At 41.5% G+C, this 21,917-nt stretch overlaps 1 protein-coding gene across 1 annotated transcript in view; it reads right to left on the bottom strand.

Annotated features, from left to right (window-relative positions):
* The window catches only part of LOC111143596 (transcription elongation factor A N-terminal and central domain containing 2), a 37,386-nt gene that overhangs the window by 3,595 nt on the left and 11,874 nt on the right, over positions 1 to 21,917 (bottom strand). Inside the window, exons 3-4 of the mRNA XM_022497423.1 lie at positions 21,542 to 21,683; positions 4,669 to 4,862 (exon numbers count right to left, since the gene is read on the bottom strand). Coding sequence (XP_022353131.1) covers positions 4,669 to 4,862; positions 21,542 to 21,683 — 336 coding nt within the window. The remainder of the gene's footprint in view (positions 1 to 4,668; positions 4,863 to 21,541; positions 21,684 to 21,917) is intronic.

Raw genomic sequence — 21,917 nt, 5'->3', positions numbered from 1 at the left:
TGGTATTAAAATGTAAATCATAAGGGAAGATAAGTCATCACACAACCACCCGTACAAGTTCAATGCACAAAGTGAAGAACGTCTATCTTGTAACTGCCTTGGGATATTTCAAGCCTACCCAAGTTATTGAGAGTTCTTGAGTCCTTCCCAGAGGGTCCTAATCTGGTGATTCAGGTTAAGTTTTGGGTGAAAGGACCAGAGTCTCACTGAGACCTTGAGAAAGAGAGGTTTTGCTGTGAGATACATCCATATGAGTGGGAATGGGAGCAGGAATGGGATACATCTGAACAAAGGGGAATAGGAACAAGAAACCTAAGGATTTAGTCAGGAATCACATCCTTTCTCTTGTGGGTCTCGAGATCTACCTGGTCTCTTTCTCACATCTTCTTGCCCCTCTCCTTTTGCCTTACTCACTACCAATTTTTTTTTTTAAGATTTTATTTATTTATTTGACAGACAGAGATCACAAGTAGGCAGAGAGGCAAGCAGAGAGAGGGGGAGGCAGGCTCCCCGTTGAGCAGGGAGCCCAATGCGGGGCTCGATCCCAGGACCCTGAGATCACAACCCGAGCGGAAGGCAGAGGCTTTAGCCCACTGAGCCACCCAGGCGCCCCTACTCACTACCAATTTTAAGCGCCTTATTCTCTCCCCCTGTGCTACACATCTCTAGCCAGCTTCTACTCCCTCACAACTCCCCCAACATCCGTTCTGCTTCAACGCTCCCACCATTGTTGTCCTTGCTATTTCCTAGTTCGCACTTCTCAGAGACAGAGCACCTGATGTGCCTAGCTAGCTTATCTATTTGTAGCTGTAAGTTAACTGTGTGTTATTCAGTTGTCCCGTCACAGACGAACTGGCTTTAGCTGGGCAAGATCTAAGACATGACCACCCAGCGCTGTCTTTCCTCAAGGATTCTGGACCCAGTGGGAAATGGTGCCGTAATCGATTAGTGATGTCTGCCACCTCGGTAAGCTCTTTAAAAGCAAGGTGAGGTGGTCTTCACGTGTTTACCTCAAGTGCAGAGCTTCCCACATTGTCCAGTGACTATTTATTTGTCGATCTCCCTCGAGAGCTGTTACCATGTTGGTTCATTTCTGAATTCCTGCTCTATCCCTAGCACTGGTATGGGCACACAGCAAGTGCTCCGGAAGTTATTTGTTAAGCGAGTTAAGCGAGTAAACAAATATCCTTCTTCCGTGCGTATACCTTCCTGCTTTCCTGTTCTTTTGGTGATATTCTAGACCCAACAGATAAGATATGAAATATAATGTTTCTACTTTAATATGTATTTTCTGGCTTGGAAAATCCTACCCATTAACAAAGGCCAATTCAACTGTCATCTCTTCCATGAAACCTTCCCAGATTCTCTCATCAGATCTCACTGTTCTGTCCTTTGTGTGTCTGTACCATTTGCTAGTACCACTATTTCAGACATATTTTCATCCTGCCTTATATTTAGTTAGTCGTTCACAGACTCTCAGCCAGGAGACAGTAAGCTTTCTTAAGCCCAGGGAATGAGACTCATTTATGTTTATATTCTTCCCGGCACCAGCAGTAGTAGTACTAAACATCTGTTGAATTGAATATCCACTGGAAGCAAACTTTGTATGAGTTTTCCAACAGCATGATTGGATTTGTACACATCTACCCGCACTCCTCTTTGACCACTTGAATACATTTTTGAGAGAGCTGGTCAAAGCCAGAGGTGCAGTCTGAGGCCATTAAACAAAGAGAAAACTAACAGTCCCATATGGGGACGTACCCCTGACCTGGATCTCATTAGCACCATCTGACAACCAACTGGGCCAACCAGCCAGTGTTTCATAACTCTTAATGATACAGGCTCACTTTGAGAATCAGGTTCATTTTTTTTAATGACATAATAGGAAAATGATCACAGGCCGTGAGGTAGGAAGGAGAGTGGATAATGAGGAAGGGGAAGTAAGAGAATGACACCACAGGGGACGTTCATATGAGGAAAGATCTAAAAGACAGGGAAGAACAAAGAAGATCCGGAAGGGAGAGAAAGTAAAGGGGAATGGGGCATGGGTCTCAAAAGTGGAGTTTTTATTCATCTATCCCATTATTCTAAGAACAAGGAAACAATCCATACATCTGGAAAGCAAGACCTGTACAGAGTAATAAAGAGACGTACCTTTTGGCTGTATGTGTATATTCTTCATCTGTGGCTTTTATTACTAAAGGATATGACTAAAACAAACACCATGGAAACATTTTTTTTTCCACAAAAATATAACGCGTGATTTTGCAAAAACACATGCTAGGATTAAATTGTAAAGGCTTTTAAGTCATTGGGCCAGTAACTTACCCAGTGGTTTACTCCTGCCTGATAAAGTACATTTCTAGAGATCTGATGTCTGACTTGAATACACTCAACATTGGTTACTGTAAAGACCAGATACCAGATGAGATGGTTCACTGATTTACCCTAACATGGAAATGTTTCAGATGATGATAGGTGCTAGGAGTTTACGTTATATAAAAGTGTTTATATTTATATTCCCTGACATATCAAACCGATAAAAGTACTATCAAATGCTGTTTATGCAAGGAAAACAGATTGATTTTTTTTTTTTTTTTTGTCAAAGAAGATGGTAAGATGCACAGTTTTTAATTTAAAAAAATTATTCTTTGGGAACAAAACCATTCAACTATGCTTAATCTGATATTTTTTCCAATTACATTGGAAAGCACTAACGAATGTATCACTTTTTTAACTTTGCTTTGTAACACTTGAGTGCTTACCACTTGATGTGCCATTTAAAGGATAATTAATGGATAAACTAAAAGGATAATTATTATGGAGTTTAATATAGCAGACAAACTGCTCATTAATCCTTACAAGCATAGCTTCGTTATTATCATTTACTTAAAAAGATACCACAGGGAGCTGGTATTTACCACCACATTAACTACATATTATATACCCACAATCTATGTTTCTGCAATAATTCTGGCTTATTTTAAAAATAAACTTTATGTAAAATATTAAATAGCAAATCTTGTTGGCTAATCAACACTCTGCAAAATAAGGCTTATAATCTTTACATTTTTTTTCTTTCTTCCAAGGGTTTAATAGTCATATTAAAGCTTCCTATAGGAAAAGTTAGGCAAACTTACAGCAATATTAATTCACTGTAAATATCAAATAGACATTAAAATTATAAATACGAAAAATAAATATATATAGAAAAGGATATACAAAATGACCCTGATATTGATTGAGATGTAAAATAAAACACAAATGTAAATAATTGTCAATTTTCTGCAGTTATTTAAATAACCAATAAAAGCATCTTATGGAACATTTGGCATATGAGTAGCGCTTAATAAACATGGTATAATCATTAACTTGCCCAATATTCATTTAAAGAGCTATTACTATACTCCTGTTTTAACGAACAGGAAATGTACCAAAATGTTAACAAGATTATGTCTGGCAATAGGTTCAATGGTGATTTTGCTTTTCCTTTCTTTTTTTTTTTTTTTTAAGATTTTATTTATTTATTTGACAGACAGAGATCACAAGTAGGCAGAGAGGCAGGTGGAGAGAGAGCGGGAAGCAAGCTCCCTGCCAAGTGGAGAACCTGATGTGGGACTCCATCCCAGGACCCTGGGATCATGACCTGAGCTAAAAGCAGAGGCTTTAACCCACTGAGCCACCCAGGTGCCCCTTGCTTTTCCTTTCTATATTTTCTCATTTTCTAGCATAAGACCCAAAACTCCAGTTTTAAAAAGTAATTAACATACCACACGTCCATTTACCTTTCTTTTATAGATTCCTAATTGAGACAGAAAGGTTAAAATATTTTTTCAGAGAATGCAGTGACAGTTCTAGCATTTAGACCTAGACTTTTGAAACTGTTTCTTTTGTTAATAATATTAAATTATTCTTCAAGGACACTTTAATAGGGATACCTGAAGAAGAGGAAAAAATATGGATGTTATGTCTGATTTTTCTGGAATATTAACTGACCTGTAAAATTTGTTTATGATGATTAATATCACTGTTAATGAGCAGAAATCTTTCTTCTAGCACCTGTACCTCAAACCACTAACGTCTGAATTGTGAACTGTGAGGACGACAGAGATTATGTCTAGCCAACTGATTATATGCCTTGGAACTAAAAGTATGAGCATTGACAAAAAATGGGGGAGTAGAGTCTTTCCAACAGACACCATTTATTTTGCCAACAAAATTCCACAGCACAGTCCACACCAGAATTTTTGTTTTGCTGGGAAGGGGAAGAATTTTAAATAGGAAGGAACCAATATCCATTGAGTAACTTCTAATCACCATACACTCTACTATTTTGTTGTATAAATGTTTCATTTAATCTTTCCAATAATAACAGGTAGTAGGAATTAGAACACTCATTTTACAGATAAAAAAAAATCAAGTCTTGGAAATGTTCAGGGGTTTGCCTAAAATGACACAACCAGTACGTACTAGAGCCAGCATTTTAATCCAGGTCTTGCTCCAAAGCCTGCAATCTTTCTAGCATACTATCTCCCAGAACACTTACAAATCCAGAATCCTTAAAGAAAAAATTAGTTAGAATAAAGCTATAGCACTAAGACCACGAAAGATTTATGAAAATGTGAGGCTCATTTAACTATGAGAATCATGTTCCAACCAGGACATTACCTCTAATTCCAAGGCTTCTGAGAGTAACTTCTGGGCATTTTTCCTGAATGTCTCCGTTTTGGGGTCGCTACGCACTTCAATAGAAGGTCTGTCTAAATGTTTTTCCATGAAAGTTCTCCACTCAGTGTAAACTTCTCCGGCAAGACAAGCCACTTCTGGATCTGAGTGCTGACGCATCTTATTCACGGTGTGACCTGGAACAAGAAAGGAGAAACCAAGGGAAAGGTGGCTCTGGTGTCTTTTAAAAAGGACAGGAACAGATGAGCTGATGTACGGCACGTAGAAAGTCATTCACATACCTAAAGCTGTAAAAGCTCTTGTGCAAATGAAGACCCATTTCTCAAAGGCTGAGATAACCAGATAATCACAGAGGGAGAATCGTTGGACTAGCCAATGCAATAAGTCAAACAATGGAAGCATGATCAATAGATACTTAAAATGGAACAATTAAAAGTATCAACTCCTTCATTCAAAAATTGCAAGAAAAGAAAATGAATTAAGCATTTATCTTGTCTTCCTGGTACATATTATATTTCAGAACAACCAAATAGCCCTACTTATTGAGGGAATGTTCTTTATTAAGCTAATAAGTGTGAAAAGATTGACAGAATTTTTAAACATTTCATAGCCCGTGATGAAGTAATTCATTTGGGTGACAAGCATCAGTGGATGAACTCATTCAATGAAAGGTTGATGGAGAAATTTATAATGGAGGGATGAGCTGTCAGCACCGGAACCACTAATCAATCTTAGCACCCAAGAGTGGGACTCTCAGACAGAGGTGGCACTTCACAGCCCTACCTATTAATAGTCTTGCAACCTTCCTCCCAAAGAAAACGAGGAACCAGAATCCAACCAGTCTTTCAAAGCTAACCTCTGGTTTGCAGAAAATAAGAGACAGAGGAATGAGTTAAATTATAGTATGAGGAAAAAGATACATCCAGAATGTGAGACACTCCATAGGACCGCAGACCTGATTTCTTCAATAGTCACTGGCATTTAAAAAAAAAAATTATAATCAAGTTTTTTATTTGAGTGTAGTTGACGCACAGTGTTACATCAGCTTCAGGTGTATAACATAGCGATTCGGTAAGTTTTTCCACTATGCTATGCTCACAAGTGCGGCAATCATCTGTCACCATAGAACACTAGGACAATCCCATTGACTATACTCCTTCTGCTGAGTCTTTTATTTCCATGACTTATTCCTCCCATAACGGAAGCTTGTATCTCCCCCTTCCCTTCACCCTTTTTGCCCAGTCCCCACTCCCCTTCCCTTTGGCAGCTCTGTTTATACTCCTGTGTTTATAGGTTCTGATTCTATTTTTTGTTTATTTATTCATTTGTTGATGGCTTTTTTTTTCTTAAAGGGGGTAAGGTTATGGACTGCTATAGATTAAAAGAGTCTTTCGAGTTCAAACTACCAAATTCAATGTGTGATTCCAGTCCTCACTGCAACAAATCAACCAACTATTAAAAAGAGATTTTGAGATACACAAGGAATATGAATTTACACTAGATATTAAATTATACCATGAAATTACTGTTTGTTAAGAGTGATAATGGCACTGTTGTTATGTAAGAAAATATCTGTATTTTTAGATGGAGTATGTAGAGTACGTAAGTATGTAGAGCTGAAATTGAAAGAAGTCTCGGAGGGGCACCTGGGTAGCTCAGTGGGTTAAAGCCTCTGTCTTCAGCTCAGATCATGATCTCAGGGTCCTGGGATCAAGCCCTGCACTGGGCTCTCTGCTCAGCAGGGAGCCTGCTTCCTCCTCTCTCTCTGCCTATTTGTGATCTCTGTCTGTCAAAAAAATAAATAAAATCTTTAAAAAAAAAAAAAAGAAAGAAAGAGGGACGCCTGGGTGGCTCAGTTGGTTAGGCGGCTGCCTTCGGCTCAGGTCATGATCCCAGCGTCCTGGGATCGTGTCCCACATCGGGCTCCTTGCTCAGTGGGGAGCCTGCTTCTCCCTCTGCCTCTGCCTACCACTCTGTCTGCCTGTGCTCATGCTCTATCTCTCTCTCTCTAACAAATAAATAAATAAAATCTTAAAAAAAAAAAAAAAAAGAAAGAGTTCTGGGATTCTGCTTTAAAATACTTAAGCAACAGCACAAAAACACAAAAATGGGAAAGATGAAGTAAGTGGGACCAAATCTTAAGTTACTGAATTTGGGTGAAAGGCATATGGGGGTGTGTTCTATTATTTTCTTTATTTTTATGTGTGTTTGAGATTTGCATAATAAAAATGGAAAAAGAGGCAAAGGATCTACAAAAGTACTTAAGACAAAAACAATTACAGAGAAAAGCCAAAGAAATCAACTAAACACTTGGAATTAAAAACTTACAGAAAGGGGCACCTGGGTGGCTCAGTGGGTTAAGCCTCTGCCTTCGGCTCAGGTCATGATCTCAGGGTCCTGGGATTGAGCCCCACATCGGGCTCTCTGCTCAGCGGGGAGCCTGCTTCCCCCTCTCTCTCTGCCTGCCTCTCTGCCTACTTGTGATCTCTCTTTCTGTCAAATAAATAAAATCTTAAAAAAAAAAAAAACTTACAGAGAAATATTAGATATATTTTTTTAAAAACCAATAGCTTCCTTACGTCTGTAATAGCTAGTATAAATACAGTAGGGAAAAATCCTGCTTACATAAGTAAAAGTGATAAAGCACTTAACAATATATTAACATGTATGTTAATGTTAATTAACATTGGAAAATGTTGCCTCCAGTTGACTCCCAACAGCCCTGACAGGCCTCTCTGCCTAAGTTTCGAACACCCCCCCTTTTTTTAAGAATTTATTTATTTATTTGACAGAGAGATCACAAGTAGGCAGAGAGGCAGGCAGAGAGAGAGAGAGAGAGGAGGAAGCAGGCTCCCTGCCGAGCAGAGAGCCCCATGTGGGGCTTGATCCCAGGACCCTGAGATCATGACCTGAGCCGAAGGCAGAGGCTTAACCCACTGAGCCACCCAGGCGCCCAGTTTCGAACCCCTTAATGGCATCTCCCACATGCAGCCAGGGTGGCCTTTTTAAAACTTCATTATTTCCTGTTTAAGAGATATTTTTTCTAAAACATAAATGTGACCATTTCACTCCTCCACATAAATCTTTCAGTGCTGCACACAAACTTGTATCTTGTCACACAAGTTCCTTCACAATCTGTTCCCTCCCACCTACTTTCCAGTGAACATCCTATCTGCCTAGAATACCCTTGCTTCCCCCTTTATCTGGTTAGTTTCCATTCTGCCTTTAAGACTCAGTTCAGGAGGGGTGCCTGGGTGGCTCAGTGGGTTAAAGCCTCTGCCTTCGGCTCAGGTCATGATCTCAAGGTCCTGGGATGGAGCCCCACATCAGGCTCTCTGCTTGGCAGGGAGCCTGCTTTCCCGCCCCTCTCTCTGCCTGCCTCTCTGCCTACTTGGGATCTCTGTCTGTCAAATAAATAAAATCTAAAAAAAAAAAAAAAAAAAAAAAAAGACTCAGTTCAGGAGTCCCCTCCTCTAGCAAGTCCTCTGTAATACCCCCCGTCTTGGGTCGGTACCTCTCCTCCTCTGTGCTTCCTTAGCACCTTGTGCTTCTGTTCCTCACAATAATTGTGGTAATTAGTTGTAATTAGCTGATCAGCTACCTCTCTAGCCCACCAAAGAGAGCCGGAAGGCAAGAGCTGTGACCTGTTCATTTTTGTCTCTCCAGCAGAAAATAGTACAGGAGGGAGGGGTCGGGAGAGTGAGTGTGAAGTAAATGTTGGTGGAATGAAAGACCCATATGAAGAATAACATCTTTTACTAAAATATAGGAGGAAATGCAATGAAGGGGGAAAATGCACCATATTATAAGATAGAAAGGTTAGTTCAAAGAGATACGAGTAAGACACAGTTCCTGGAATTTGACCTAAACTCACCTTGCCCAAGTGTGCACAGAAATGTGTACAAAAATACCCTTACAATACTGTATGTGATAGTGAAAAGCAAGAAACAATTAGAAATCCATCATTAAGGGTCCAATCTGTTAAATAAACTACAGTTCATTCGAACACGAATACCTTTCAGCCATAAAGGGCTGGAAGAGCTCTACATGTAGTAACATGGAAAGATGATTACTTTATTCAGGTTCTCTGAAGAGCACGCACAGTATGAGCCAATATTTACTTTTAAAATTATATTTGTGTATACATATAAGCACATAGATTTGTTTATAGGCAGAGAAATAAGTCTAAAGAATTTATAACAAAATCATTAACCGGGGTCTCCTCTGAGCAGTAGGACTGCACGCGTCTGCACAGTTCAGCTCCGTCGCGCGGACAGGCTCAACCTATAAGCAATCCTAACAGTACAGGCTGTGCTGTAACAGAGGTACACTCAGATTTCTCCGAACACAGATCCTTCACTTCCATGTGTTCCCCTTCTTGTCCTTTTCTCTCTCCAAGACACTGTTGATCCAGCTTTATATGTGAGAAATGAAGGTGCACAAGTCTCCCAAACCGAGAGTCCTTCTGCTGGTCAAATCCGATGGATCTTCTCCACCCCGATGTCACATGCTCCTGCTGTGGCCTCCGACGCTGCTGTCTTCTGAAATACTCTCTTCCACTGCTTTTTGAGACACCACCTGTGACTGTTCCTTCTCTCTCTTCTGCTGGCTACGTATGTCTTACCTAACCTTTAATTATTGGTGAACCCGAGCTGGGCAATTGTCCTTGGTCTCTTCTCTTCTTTCTCCACCTGCTCTCCCTGAGTAATCTTACCCACTCCTGTGGTCCAACTGCCATCCGCAAGCAGATGACTCCCAAATATGTATCTCTAGCCCAGAGGCTCTCACTGGGCACAAGACCCAAATGTCTAGTCTCTGGACACCTCCATCTGCTTCTTTCACAAGTGCCTCAACTCGATACTTTTAAAAAATTTATTTAAATTCAGTTAATTAACATATAGTGTATTATTCGTTTTAGAGGTAGAGTTCAATGATTCATCAGTTGTATATAATTCCCAGTGCCTTCCTGAATGCCCATCACCCAGTTACCCCATCCCCTGATCGGAAGCAATCCTCAGTTTGTTTCCTATGATTAAGTAACTCAACATTTCTAAAACAGAGAATGGAATGCATTATTATCCCCCTCAGTCCCTCTTCCTGTACTTCCTGTACTTGGCACCACCATTCACCCATCATTTCAGGCTCCTTAACATTTTTTATCTTTCCCTTTCCTCCTCACCCCCTCTTCTTCCTCACTGCTACCCTAATTCACGTCCTCACCACCTTTCTGCAAGTTTACTGCAGAGACATACTAACCAAACTCTGTCACCAGTGTGGCCTTCTCCAACTCATCCTCATTACTCAAGTCAAAATAACTTTTGAGAAACACAATTTGAGGGGCACCTGGGTGGCTCGGTCAGTTAAGCATCTGCCTCTTGGTTTTGGCTCAGGTCATGATCCCAGGGTCCTGAGACTGAGCTGGCATCAGGCTCTGTGCTCAGTGGGGAGACTGCCTGAATTATCTCCCTCTGCCTCTGCCGCAACACACACACACACACACACACACACACACACACACACACACACACGCACACACACATACTCTTTCTCAAAACATAAATTTTTAAAAACACAATTTGAGGGGCGCCTGGGAGGCTCAGTCCGTTAAGTGGCTGCCTTCAGCTCAGGTCATGATCCCAGGGTCCTGGGATAGAGTCCCATATCAGGCTCTCTGCTCAGCTGGGAGCCTGCTTCTCTCTCTCCCTCTGCCTGCTGCTCCCCCTGCTTATGCTCTTTCTGTTCCCCTCTCACTGTCAAATAAATAAATAAATCTTTAAAACAAAACAAAACACAATTTGATCTCATTACGCCCTTACCAAAAGCCCTTCAACGGCTCTCTCCACTGCCCTTAAATTAATTCCTAAGTATAACATTCAAGCTCTCAATGACCTGGAAGCTCTTTGGCCTTACCTTTCACCTTGTCACCCCGCTTCCTCCTTCCGGTCACCCCCAGCCCTTCTGCCCCTTGGCTTTCATGCAGTAAGTTCCAGTTGTGGAGAGCAACTTGCAGGTCCTTGTTTCAGGTCAGGCCTTCTGGCCTTCTTCCATTTCTATGCCTTAGCTCACACTGTTCCCTCTGCCTAGAATGTTTAAATGCCCACCTTCCCCTCTAAACTGTAAACATCTTGAGGGCAGAACGCCATACCTTACTTCAAGTTATAGTCCCAGCTCCTGGCATGGGCCCTAGCAGAGCACAATCAATAAATGTTTGCTGAACTGAATCAAACAGTTAAATAAAAACCATTAACATTTGGCTTTCAAATTGCTTATGTACTCACATTTGAATATGGATGCAATTGATTGGAAAAATCACACAACTGCAAACAAAATAATGGAACTATACTACAAAGAACTGAATCCAAAGGCGCTGGGAAAATGAAAAGTTTCTAATTCTTACCCATTGTGAAGAATTCTTCCTGCTTACCATTCCAGATTGTATGTGAATTATCCCATTTAATTTTTATAACTAAACAATGAATTAAATACTAGTATTATATCACCTTTTACCAATGAGAAAATGAAGCTCGGCAAAGTAACCTGCCCAGGGTTTCGCATCTACTAAGTGTTAAGCCAGGATCTGAACACACATGGCCTGACGACAGAGCCTGCACCCTAAACCCGGAATTCCTTGTACCTCTCTGTCATTAGGGACTGGCACATAGGGAGTGTTCAACGAAGCTCTGTTGACATACTGCTCTTCAACTTCTTGCTGTTCCCAAATCAGAAAAGAGCACAGGCCTTGAGAGCACAGAGCACTGGCCGAAGGACAGAAGGCTTCACCTCTCAATCAGGGCAATGGGGTCACCTCACAGATGCCCCACAGGGTCCCCGCCCAGACTGGTCAGGACGTGCTGCCAAACCAGTGAAGCCCTCCCAGAAAGGACAGTACCATAAGGGAGCCCAGAAGGATGCAAGATTTGCCAGCAAGCGGGTGACAGCAGGAAAGGCCGTCAGTCTGGGGCAGGAAAAGAGAAGAGAGGGCATCTAGGAAACCCTTTTCTCAAGAAAAAACAAAACAAGACAAAATAATAAATTTTAGATCAGAGAGGGAATTTCATGGTAACAATAACAACAGTTATTGTGCTACTGTGCTAAATGCTGTACCTACTTCACCTCGTTTAAGCCTCAGAACAGGTAGGTGATGTTATGATTCCCCATTTTGGAATCTTTACCTTGATAAAGAACCCAAGGACCTAGAAATTCAGTGGCTTGTGGGATATGGCAAGTAAGAAGTGGGACCAGTTTTCAAATGTAGGCAGTGTGGCTCTAGACCTCATGCTTTAACCCTATACTCATGCCCCTGGTGATGATACAGTCCTACCTCTTCCCAATCAAGATGAAAAAATGTGAGGCTCTGTGACCTTTCCCCAAGGTCACAAGTTGGTCAGTGGCTACATCAAGGAAGTTAATGATCTGCAAAGTCATTATTTGCTCCATGAAGTTTATGTTTGAAAGCAGGCAGTGCACTGGCTGGTCTCATGATCTAAGTCAAGTCCCCTAGGTTTAAGGGCAAGGGGTTTCTGCATGCCAGAACACTGGTAAGACAAATTCCCTGCAGGAAGCAGTCTTTTGCTCATTTGACAAACATTACCAAATACGAAGTATGTACCAGGCTTTGTGCTAGACACTGGGACAGAATGTTGAACAAGACAATCCTGTACCCAAGGAGCCCCAGGTAGTTCTTAGCATAGGAGAAGACACCTAAACAAAACAAAATACACAAAAGTGTTACTGGTAGGTCCAAGATCCTAAGACAGTATTGAAGGGGAACTCCAGGGAGGGTCAGAAGGACAGATAGTTGATTCAGCTGACAAAAAGGCCAGGGAACACCATGAAAAGAGGCAATTCTTATCTTGAGTCTTGATAATGATTCAAGAAGAGAAGGAGCACAGTGAAGGAGAAAACGGAACCTGAACTAGCATGGTATAATTTAAGGACTGTGGGAAGCAAAGTAATGATCGTCAAGGATGTCCATGCCCCAATCCTCAGAACCTGTGAACATGTTACCTTATGTGGAAAATTGAACTTTGACAAGATTAAGGTTAAGGACCCTGAGATGGGAAGATCAGCCTGAATTATCTAAGTGGGCCCAATCTAATCACACAGGTCTTTTTAAAAGTAGAAGAGACAGAAGGCTTGTGTCAGAGAGATAAGATATGAGAATTCTACCATTGCCAGCTCTGCAGATGAAGGGAGGGAACCATAAACCACGGAATGCAGGTGCTTCTAGAAACAGGAAAAGGCAAAGAAACCGATTCTTCCCTAAAGAATCCAGGAAGGAATGTAGCCTTGCCAACACCTTGATTTTAGTCCAATGAGAACTGTCTTCTGACCTATGAAACTGTAAGATAATAAATCTGCATTTCAAGGTTTAAACCACTAATTTTGTGGCAATTTGTCAGGGCATTATTCAATAGAAAAGGAATACAAGAATCTATAAGAAGTTCAAGATTGCTGAAGCAATGACACAATCTACTGGACAACTTGAAAAGAACAGGCCATCTGAAAGGTCCTTGCCACGAACTTATTCTATAACCTTGAGCAAGTTAAATCACACACCCATTCATTCACCCACTCACTAACTCATTTATTCATTCAACAAACATTTTTGGCTTCACACAGAAGACTGGGTTTCACCTGGGTCTTGAGGGGCAAGCAAGAATTTACCATGGACAAAGGTGTACTTTTAGGTTTCAAGAGATGACATGACATGATATAAATACATCATAGCTTTGTCACTTATTATTTGGTTTTCTGACCAAGGGCAAATTACTTCAAACTCTCTAAGCCTCAGTTTTCCCATTTGTAAAATGCAGAAAATTGTAACATTCCCCTCATACGACTGTTATCTGGATCAAATGAGATCATAGATGGGAAAGTACTTTGTGGGTACAGGGTTTTTCGGTGTTGTTGACCAATCATAAATGAAAATAAGACATCTCTGAAATCAGATCAATAGGACAGACATATAATTTTCCCATAATAGTCATATGTGCAGTATTGCAAAAGGGGCCATGCTTGCTCCCCCAGTTAAGAGGGCAAGGCTTGACCCCACCGCCTTACCAGACATTTACCCCATACCCCTTGCCCACTTATTTCCTCTATAACCAAGGTATCTAGTCACAGAACCCTTAATTCAGTGCCAGGTCCAAAGGCTTTTGCCCAGCCAGCCCCTGACTTTCCAGACCACTTGAGAAAAGTGAGGTCACACATTTCTTCTGCGTGTTAGGGTCTGCATGCCATTTTTCTGCCCTGCCTCTCTCCCTCTTCCTTTTTAATTATATTCCCTCTGTCTCTTTACTGGCTCCTCTTCTTCCTCCTACTTCCCCACCACAGACATTCTCTCAGGTTCAATCCTTTAGCCTTTTCTTTTACTTTTATTCAGAGAATTCAACCACTTAGGTGATTGTAAGCAAATGCTTCTGGGCAGATGACTTCCAAATACATATTGTCCATCTTAAATCTCTTATCTGATTTCAATCCACTGTTCCAGCTGCCTGTTGGACCTTTCTACCTAAAGAGTTTATGTCCCAGCAAAATCCTAGGCATGTTGACTAAAATGGGAATACCAAGAGAAAACTCCCATTTGGGGTACATAAGAAAAGGTATTAAATTCTGACTTAAGGAGGTATGTTTGAGCAGATGGCAGAACCCAAAGAAATGCTCTGATAAAATAAAGGCCCATATGGCTGGGGTCCAGGGCACGATGGCAGTCTGTCTGCTAACCAGGAAAGAACCCTGCCCCAAGAGACATGAGCTCTCATTACATTTCTGTTGCCAACCTCACTAAGTGGCCCTGGATAAGTCACTTCATCTCTCTGGGTCTGAGCTTCTTTGTTTATAAATTGAAGGAGCTAAATGGATTTGAAAGTGTTATGACATTGACTTTAGAGAATTCAGAAAAAGAAAACAAAAATGGTCAGATCTCAACAGTTAACAGGCAAATAATAAAAACAATTCACAAAAAAGGACAAAGGGCCAAAAAACAGACAATTTATTCTGTGCAGCAAATGAAAACAAGATGCTATTTTTACCTATTAAATTAGTAAGATTTTAAGAAAGCAGCAGGAATATAAATTGGAACATTTCTAAAAGTCTTAAGTTTCAAAAATTAGTGAGGACAGGGGATACATACCCAAGAGTCACCTGAATTAAGTGACCTCAGTTAAACTGGAGAAGTGGACAAGCTCTCCGGTTAAGTTCTTTCTTTCTTTAAAGATTTACTTCTTTATTTGAGAGAGAGAGAGACAGAACATGAGCATCAGCACGAGCACGAGCTGGGCGGGGAGGAGGCAGAGGGAGAAGGAGAATCAGATTCCCGGCTGAGCAGGGAGCCCAATGAGGGGCTTGAATCCAGGATCCTGAGATCATGACCTGAGCCGAAGGCAGATGCTCAACTGACTGAGCTACCCAGAGGCCCTTCTGGTTAAGTACTTCTAAAGCAGTGGACTGAGGTCTGAGATTTGGGAACAGCACTGTCTGTTAAGGGAAAGGGATGAGAACAAAGAAACAGAGAATGGCAGGAAGTGGGATATATAAAGCTAGAGCGAGCCATGGAGAACATCTTTGTCCTTGTCATTTTCACTGATTTGATCAATATATCCTGAGCTGCTGCTATATGCCGCACTAACAGCTGAAACATGCTGGTGAATAAAAGAGCAATGTCCTGCGAACACAGAGCTGCTAGTTATGAAATAACAAAGAAGCAGATAAATGAGTCATTATAAACTCAGATAGGGGGTATGAAAGAAATAAACATATAAAAAAAGAAATTAACATATAAAAAAATAGACACAGAATTCGGAAGAAGTTCAGTGCCATTAACGTCAACAGAAAAGAGAGTAATCAATGGTCTCAAGTTCACAGTTCTGGGAAGATGAGAAATGAGACAAGACTACTGGATTTGGATAGAAAGAAATCACTTGTGTCCTGCGAGGAAAGAACAGTGGTATGGGAGAAGCCAGGACAGAAAGGGTTCTAATGAAGGAGTGAGGAGGGGCAGAAATGGGAGTTGTATCAATCATTTTTAAAGGAATGTGGCTATAAAAGACAGAAAGAGCCGGAGGAGAGGACAACACAGAGAAAGGCATATTGGTGTCCTCATTCCCTCTCACTTCCACAGTCAGACCTTGCTTAGGCTGGTCCCTTCTCCCAGACAAGGTCCCTCTGTGAGCCTGTCACTCATCAGGTTAGTGTCTCCTCTGTTCCAAAAATCAGAACTTTCTTCCATCTCACATTCCCTTTCTGATACTGCTGCCTCTCTCTTTTCTTTCAACACAAACTTTTTTTTTTTTTTTTAAAGATTTTATTTATTTATTTGACACAGAGATAGAGAGCACAGGCAGAGAGTCAGGCAGAGGGAAGGGGAGAAGCAGGCTCTCTGCTGAGCAGTGAGCCTGATGCAGGGCTCCATCCCAGGACCCTAGGATCATGACCTGAGCCAAAGGCAGACACTTAACTGACTGAGCCACCCAGGTGCCCCTCAAAACAAAATTTCCTGAAAGAGTTGTCTACTACCAGTTTCATTTCCTTATCTCCTCCTCTCTCTTCAAGCTTCTGCTCCCAACCTTGCCTTTGAAACTGTCCTTACCAAAATCATTAAAGACCCTACTTTGCAAAATCCAACATTCAATTTCTAGATCTCATTTATTTGGCCCTTTGACAACAATGGGCATGCTGATCTCGGCCACCACCCCTCCATCCCCAGCAAACACCCGACTCCTTCCCACTCTATGACAGCATGCCCTCCTTTTTCCTTTCTGTTTCTCTGGTCACACCTTCTCAATTTCCTTTTGTAAGTCTCTTCAATATTGGTATGCTGTAGGATTTGGGACTTGGCTCTTAGCTTTTCTTATATATTCTCCCTGGACAAGGTTACTTCTTTCTATTGCCTCAATGTCTGTTTATATGCTGATAACGTCTCTCAAATAGATGTATATGGTCTCTCCTTAGCTGCAGTCTTGTACATCCATCCAACGTTTTGTTGGACATTTCCTCTTGGCTGTCCCACAGTATGTCAAATACAGTAAGTCTAAAATTGAACTTTATTCCCCCCATCTCTATAGTAATAAGTGGTACTGCCATCCACCAATTTGCCCATATTAGAAATATGGGCCTCAACCTTCATTTCTTTATCTTCATTCCCAACATCCAATCAAAGGCTGTGTCCTTTGGATTTTATTCCATTTATATCTCTTGATTCCAAGCACATGGCTCCATCCCCATGATGACTATCCCATCCAGGCCACTCTCATTTCTCACCTAGACATTTTAATTGCTTTTTAACTGGTTTTCCTCTAGGTCTGCTTCTCTCCAACACTCTTACCATGTGGTGGACAGATTTTTCTAAGATGCAAATCTGAATATGTCACTCCTCTACTCAAAACCCTTCAATAACAACCACTTATTATCCTTAAGATCTCGGGCTTTATGGTGGACTAAAGCTACCCACCGCAATAGATTCTGGATAAAAGTCACCTCATTCCCTCCTCCAAGAAAGTAAGCAGAGGCTAAAGGAGTGGGGTTATCCTAAGGAGTGATGTTAACAGCAATGCTGCTGAAACTCTGAACTTTGGGCCAGTGGTAAAGTGGGAGAGCTAACTGTGGGACTCTGATACTGGGCTGGGATCCTTGCAGGATGTGCTAAATATTCCAGGTCAGAAGTGGTCTTTGACTACTGGCAGAAACAAACAAACAAAAAGAGTTAATTCTCTAGAGGGAAGCTCCAACCTAACCCCACAGAATTCCCATGGATTAAAAGGGGGAAAAAAATGAGCTCACAATTAAAAATCAACAAGCACTCGGAAAGGCAAGCACCACAGGAGTCAGAAGAAACAAAGATTTAAATCCTCAAGGACTACAAGTACTAAAATAGATGAAGAATACAGAAGAACCATACATTAATATTTAAAGAAACAAAAGGCATAGGGGTGCCTGGATGGCCAGAGGGTTAAGTGTCTGACTTTGGCTCAGGTCATGACCTCAGGGCCAGGGATCAAGACCCAAGTTGGGCTCCACGCTCAGTGGGGCGTCTGCTTGTGGATTCTCTCTCCTTCTCCCTCCCCTCCCCCGCTACTTATACATGCAGGCTCTCATTCTCTCTCAAATAAATAAATAAATCTTAAAAAAAAATAAAGAAATAAAAGGCACAGTGAAAAGGATATACAAATACTATTGAAAAGAGACAGATTGGGGGGGGAAACTTGTAAGAATGTAAAATGGCTTTGAAACAAAGAACTCCATGAATGGGCTAAACAGCAGATGAGAGTGAGCTGAAGAGGGAATTAATGACTTGGAAGATCTATATCTGAAGAAATTTCCTGGAATTCTGTGAGATAAGGAGATAGGATGACTGATAAGCTAACTGTTGAATTCCCAAATGAAGGAATAGCAAAAATGAAGGAGGCATTTTTGATGAGATAATGGCTATAAAATTTCTACAAATGAACATAAATCTGCAGATCCAGGAAGCAAAATACATAAGAAATACGTGCTATGGTAGCCAGTCTACTAATAACCTCCAACGATCCTTAGCTCTTGGTATTCATAACCTGTATGCGGTTGCCCCTGGGGCGAGATTTTACCTGTGTTGGTCTGTGTGACCAACAGAATATGACAGAAGTGATAGCATGCCACTTCCAATTTCAAGATTTCCATGAAAGACGCTGTGGCATCCATCTTGGTTGCTCTCTCTCAGATGGCTTGCTCTGGGTAACGTCAGCTGCCATGTCATGAGCAGCCATAAGGAGAAGCCCACGTGATGAGAAAGTGAGGCCTCCCACCAGCATTCCTTTTTTTTTTTTTTTTTAATTTTATTTATTTACTTAACAGAGAGAGAGAGAGACTGTGAGAGAGGGAACACAAGCAAGGGGAGAGGGAGAGGGAGAAGCAGGCTTCCAGCTGAGCAGGAAGCCTGATGTGGGACTCGATCCCAGGATCCTGGGATCATGACCTGAGCCAAAGGCAGATGCTTAATGACTGAGCCACCCAGGCACCCCCGGCATTCCTTTGAATGAGACATTTTAAGATGCTCATGCCCTGGTGAAGCTTTCAGATGACCACAGCCCCAGCCAATAGCTTGACAGTAACCTCTTAAGAGACCATGAATCAGAACCACCCAAATAAGCAGCTTCCAGATTCCCAACCCTCCAAAAAACTATATGAGGTAACAAATACTTAAGCTGCTAAATTTGGGGGGACCTTTTACCCAGGGATGGGTAACTAATACACACACTAAACCCAAACAGACTTACAAAGAACCTTCTCCATCTGGTCCAGACTGTCTCCCATTTCACTTCTTGCCACACTCTTTCCAGCTTATTACATTTCAAACACACCAAGCTTTTAGTTTCCAGAATGCATCATGTTCTCCCCCACCTCCGGCCCTCTGTACAGCTCACATGATGTTCCCCACTTCCTAACATGTTCTTCAACACCTTCTCCTCTACTTCCAACGTGTATACTCTGTTGGCTAGCTTCTACCCGTCATCAGAACACTCATCACACTATGATAAAGTCTTAAACTGTCTGCCCTTCCATTAGACTGCAGGATTCAAAAAGGGGGACAATATCTGTCTCCTTCATTATTACGCCAACACAGTTCCTAGCACAAAGAAAGTATTCGGTAAATATGTGTCCCTTATAGCCCACAGGATAGAGACAGGCAGGAGTCTAAAGGTAGAAGAATATAAACATTCTTAGGCAATGATCCAAATCAATTTTCAGCCTAGCAACTGAAATAACTACAGCGGAACCGAGAAATCCCTATATTCCATATAACCTCAGGTTTAGGGAGGACTTGGGGAAGGGTTAGGACTCAAAAGTTGGATACTTTCCAGCTCCTCCGAAGTTAAGCCCCTGTATTATGGTTTCATTATGATCCTTGAATTGAAATCTATGAACATTAGACATGCCCATTCTTTTTTTTTTTTTAATTTGTTTGACAGAAAGAACGAGAGAGCACAAGCAGGCAAAGCAGCAGAGGGAGAGGGAGAAGCGGGCTCCCCGCTGAGCAGGGAGCCCAATGTGGGGCTCAATCCCAGGACCACAGGATCATGACACAAATCAAAAGCAGTCGTTTAACCAAGTGAGCCATCCAGGCACCCCAGACACACCCATTCTTAAAAGCACACTCACAACTGTATTCAAAGGACAAACGGAAATAATATTTTTAAAAGTAATCTCTATGCCCAAAGTGGGGCTTGAACTCACAACCCTAAGGTTATGAGTCATATGCTCTACTGACTTAGCCAGCCAGGTCCCCCACAAACAGAAATATATATATTTTTTTAAATGATCACCTGTTCTGTATTTGTAGGACAATTCCAGCCTATTCCATCGATATTTAAGATCTGATCAGAAATGGTGTTTGTGGTGTCTGCCTATACACACACACACACACACACACACACACACACACACACACGTCATGAAATATTAATCACGAGTACCCTCTACTGGTGAAGACACCTTATCAGCCCATATGAATGGTCTTATTGCCCTCTAGTGACCACAACCTATAAAGAGAAAATCTAGCAGCAGATGGGAGAGTCTCCTTGGCCATCATGATAGGGTTTTACATTCTTTAAGCATCTAATTTTCTCAGGTTCTGGTTTATATTACAGGGGTGCAACTCTCAGGACTCTTGGGGGGCCCTCTGGGGGATTTCACAGAGCTCTTGCCAGCTGTTAGCGCCAGTCTGAAGCTGCTCTCTCTTTTCCTTCTCATGAACAAGAGGTCAAGGGGAGGCAGAGAAGGCAATGGCTGCACTAGCGAGGGCAAGAACAGCAGCTGTGAATGACTACCTTGGACTCCCTAGGGAGTTGGGAGCAGCTTGAGGAACACATGGTGGTCCTCCCTCGCATATTATTCACAGTTGTGTACTCTACTAAAATGGCAATTCAACCAAGTCCCCAACTTACCTTTTAAATATCTCAATGCTGTAATAAATGATGTAGTGGCAAATGTTGCTATCATTTTGTTTTTACAAACCACACTCTGCGAGTTATTTCGACTCAAGACAGAAAAGCCGAGATTAAACATCAAGATTTAGCTGAAATGTCATCTCTTCTATGAAGCCTTTTCTGAATTCCCCAGATGTAAGTGACTACTCTGTCCTTTGTGCCAGCATGTGCCTTGCACAGATCAGAAGGATAGCCAGGATATTATTTATAGGTTTCTGTTCATAACCTACAATATTTTCTGCTCCTGATGTCTACGTGCTTGTTTCTCCCACCAAACCCTAAGTTCCTTGAGGTCCTGTCTCAGACATCTCTGCACAACCAGCATCAAACACACTTAAAAAGTTATCCTTAGGGGCGCCTGGGTGGCTCAGTGGGTTAAGCCTCTGCCTTCGGCTCAGGTCATGATCTCAGGGTCCTGTGATCAAGCCTCATATCGGATTCTCTGCTCAGCAGGGAGCCTGCTACCCCGCCCCCCGCCTGCCTCTCTGCCTACCTGTGATCTCTCTCTCTGTCAAATAAATAAATTAAAAAAAAGAAAAAGTTATCCTTAGATCACTGATGGTTACCAGTCCATGAGTTAAGTACAGAAACTGATGTAAGCATTTAGAAACTTTAATAGCAATTTAACCAAGTAATTCTGTATCTGCTGAATCTAATGAAAAAGAAAAAAAAAAAGTAGGGCATGTATTTTGTATATTTTCTTTTTCTGGCAATTTTTATTATATATTATAAATATACTGGTCTGCAACCAATGGAGAATTTTTTAAATAATGGTCCTTCACCACAGATAATTTGGGAAGTACTGATATGATAAATAACTTAATGTTTGAGGGAGGGAGGAAAGGAAGGAGACAAAATACGAGCACTTTTCCTAAAATTCAGAAGGAACATACCTATCCTTGTTGATTTTAACACTTCCCTGGAGGGTATTTTCTTCTTTAATTCTCGTAAAGCTTCCACTAGATTCTCTCTGGTCTGATCAGGAAGCTCCAACGTAGTTTTCCATCTTTTTATGTCTTCTATAACCACAACTCTCTGGGAAAAAGAAAAGTCATTTGGAAAATGGAACATTTTCATTAGAAAAACATCTGCCTTCACCTGAACTAATGGGGCTCCTATTGACATATGAATTATTGATTATGACCTGAACCAAAGCACAGTGTGTATGATGGCCCCAAATGATGGGTAATTGCTTAAAAGCAGGTCCCGCTTACTGCAAATCAGGAAGAGAGTTACATCTATTAGGAAAAGTGCAAGTTTTAATCTAAC

The sequence above is a fragment of the Enhydra lutris genome, unplaced genomic scaffold, assembly GCF_002288905.1.
Source record: "Enhydra lutris kenyoni isolate GAN:26980312 unplaced genomic scaffold, ASM228890v2 scaffoldscaffold9, whole genome shotgun sequence".
In the NCBI taxonomy this organism is placed as follows: domain Eukaryota; kingdom Metazoa; phylum Chordata; class Mammalia; order Carnivora; family Mustelidae; genus Enhydra; species Enhydra lutris.
Note: the sequence above shows the minus strand (reverse complement) of the source record. Positions and strands in the feature narration are given on the sequence as shown.